The 2720-nt window shown below is 42.8% G+C and overlaps 1 protein-coding gene across 1 annotated transcript; it reads left to right on the top strand.

The window, feature by feature from the left end:
- Window positions 1–228: 228 nt before the first annotated feature.
- LOC6609108 (40S ribosomal protein S23) lies at window positions 229–1490 on the top strand. Its single transcript, XM_002033775.2, has 3 exons — window positions 229–330; window positions 752–911; window positions 1145–1490. Exons 1-3 carry the CDS (start codon window positions 327–329, stop codon window positions 1410–1412), a joined length of 432 nt encoding a protein of 143 aa, XP_002033811.1. The 5' UTR covers window positions 229–326; the 3' UTR covers window positions 1413–1490.
- Window positions 1491–2720: the final 1230 nt, after the last annotated feature.

Raw genomic sequence — 2720 nt, 5'->3', positions numbered from 1 at the left:
ATATATATTATCTATGTTCACTTCAACGTTAGTTAATTGCTTCTAAGGTCATATAAAGTGCGAGGTATTTCCATTAAATATTTATTTATTCTATAAAACAATATTAAATAGTTATAGCAACTACACCAATTACATTTATATTTAGTTGTGTGAAATATGGTTACGATATATCGTGGTTGAATCTTGCAAACTATCGTCGCTGGTTTTCCGGCTGAGCCGCGCGGTGGTCACACTAAAAACACCGCTGGTATTTTGTAACGCTCAGCAAAGGTCACTCTGCCATCCTTCTTTTTATTTCCGCCGTTTGCCGAGAAAGTTGGAAAATTATGGGTGAGTTGCTGAAAAGCGTAGTTTTTGTGCGAATTAAGCGAAAAGCGCTGACAAACAGTGAACAAACGGAGCTTAGAATACGGCGCGGCTGAAACAGTAAGTGAACTTGCGACGAAAGTGCGAAAATACTGGCAAATGCAAACAAGTCGGAAACTTGTGATTTCAGCTGTCCGAAAATCGCAAAAAATCCAGTGAATCTTTGGTTCCAGCAAGCAAATATTTCGCTTCACATGCAAAAGCAATCCATGTGCACAAGGCACTAAAGTTATTTGTGTGAAAAATGCATTTGGCAGTATTTCCGAGCCCGGACTCTGTCTAACCTCAAAACCGAAGCCGCACAAGCTGCCATTTGTTTACATTGTGTTGTTGCATCGCAGACGCATATTAACTATAGCTAATGTATTTGTTTAATCTACAACAGGCAAGCCAAGAGGTCTGCGCACTGCCAGGAAGCATGTGAACCACCGTCGCGACCAGCGTTGGGCCGACAAGGACTACAAGAAGGCTCATTTGGGCACCAGATGGAAGGCCAATCCCTTCGGAGGTGCTTCCCACGCCAAGGGAATCGTCCTGGAGAAGGTGTAAGTACAGATAGTAGACAGACCCTAACATAGAAGTGGTGGGGGATGGTGGGGGGAATCACGTCTCGACGCCTCGCAGTATATTTTTGTGTTTTGTTTCGTTTTGCAACTCAAATCACAGGATTATACTGTGAGATGACCAGCGTGCCAGCAGCAAAAAGCGAATGATATTATATCAATTATATTTTCTCTTAGTAATGTATCAAAACTAATCAGTTTCCTCTGCTCCACAGCGGCGTCGAGGCCAAGCAGCCTAACTCTGCCATCCGCAAGTGCGTGAGGGTGCAGCTCATCAAGAACGGCAAGAAGATCACCGCCTTCGTGCCCCGTGACGGTAGCTTGAACTACATTGAGGAGAACGACGAGGTCCTGGTCGCCGGTTTCGGTCGTAAGGGTCATGCCGTCGGTGATATTCCCGGTGTGCGCTTCAAGGTTGTCAAGGTCGCCAACGTCTCCCTGTTGGCCCTCTACAAGGAGAAGAAGGAACGCCCAAGATCTTAGATGAACGTGCATCTAATCTTTTTCCAGACAAGCAGAGTTAGGGTTTTACAAATCTAAATAAACAAAAAAAGAAACAAACCTGTTAAATGTTTCAATTAAATGTGATTTTCTTCAATATATTTGTGGCTCGCGTGTTTGTGTTCACTAATGTAGAATGTAGTGATTCCAATCGAATCTGTTTTATAAAGTCAATGTACTTACTCATTAGTACAAATGGAAGTTTATTACGAAATAGAGGAATGGTACCAGATTTACACACTTAAACTATAGCAAGTACATCTACTCATATTCAGTTTTGCGTTATTTTCAAACATTTCTATAAAAAGTTATTCCTAATATATATATTTGCCAAATTTTCGGATTTCAAAAAATATATAGCTATTGGATATTTTTTTAGTTCTCTCATCGGGTGAGCAATAAATATCAACATATATATATGGATAATTGATTTTAAAAATAATAAAGTTATATATATTTGTATATATTGTATATTTTGTATGTATATCTTATTATTAATTATGTTTTCAAGCTACCTGGCAACCAAGGTAGTGCTGCAAAGCGAAGATTCTCGAGTGCTTTCCAGCACTATTACCCGCGTAAATTCGAAATTTTAAAATTTGTCTTAGCGAACTCAGGACTTGCATGTAGTTTTAGTTTCGAAAACAATGCATTCCACTAATAACTTAATTGTCAACCCCACATTGCCCACCAAATTGTGCAATGCCGGAACACTCCCTCGATGCGGCAAACTGTGCGATCTGCAGGCGGTCGTACCTACCGCAGTTGCTATTGCCAAGTATTTCTTACATAACAGAACGGCAAGAGCCGCGGAAACAGACAGCCATCATCAAAGCATGAGGCCCGGACCTGGACCACAGCAACGTGTGCCGGGCTCCATCAGCGATAAGGAGTCGAAAACTGCACCTCCTACCTGGCGGTGCACAGCGAGAAATCGGAGCACTTCGAATCGCGCTCGATGTGGAGTGGGGCTGGCTGATTTCTTGCAGTGCCGCGCTTCGATCTGCTTATCAATAATTTGTTTTTTTTCTCCTTTTTGCCGCATTTAGGCAGAGATTCGCTGGCGATAGCCGCTCAAGTGTCACACGCCCACATTTTTGGAGCAGTCGATGTCGATGGAGCGGCTATTTGCACATACGCCACGCCAATAAACTTGTACCCACCACCGAGGCACGCTTTGATCCGATCCTCGTTCGCAATCTTTACCCCGCTACCCATTCCTGTTCTCTCGGCCTTTAGTTTTTGGTCTTTGGGGTTTCAGACTTCAGTGCTCGGTCGCCAGTCTTCAGT

Source organism: Drosophila sechellia, chromosome 2R, assembly GCF_004382195.2.
Source record: "Drosophila sechellia strain sech25 chromosome 2R, ASM438219v1, whole genome shotgun sequence".
Lineage (NCBI taxonomy): Eukaryota > Metazoa > Arthropoda > Insecta > Diptera > Drosophilidae > Drosophila > Drosophila sechellia.
Note: the sequence above shows the minus strand (reverse complement) of the source record. Positions and strands in the feature narration are given on the sequence as shown.

Excerpts from the sequence above, each read along its gene's own strand:
- LOC6609108 (XM_002033775.2), top strand. Across the intron at positions 912-1,144 it reads GGAATCGTCCTGGAGAAGGT|CGGCGTCGAGGCCAAGCAGC; the intron begins GTAAGTACAGAT and ends TCTGCTCCACAG.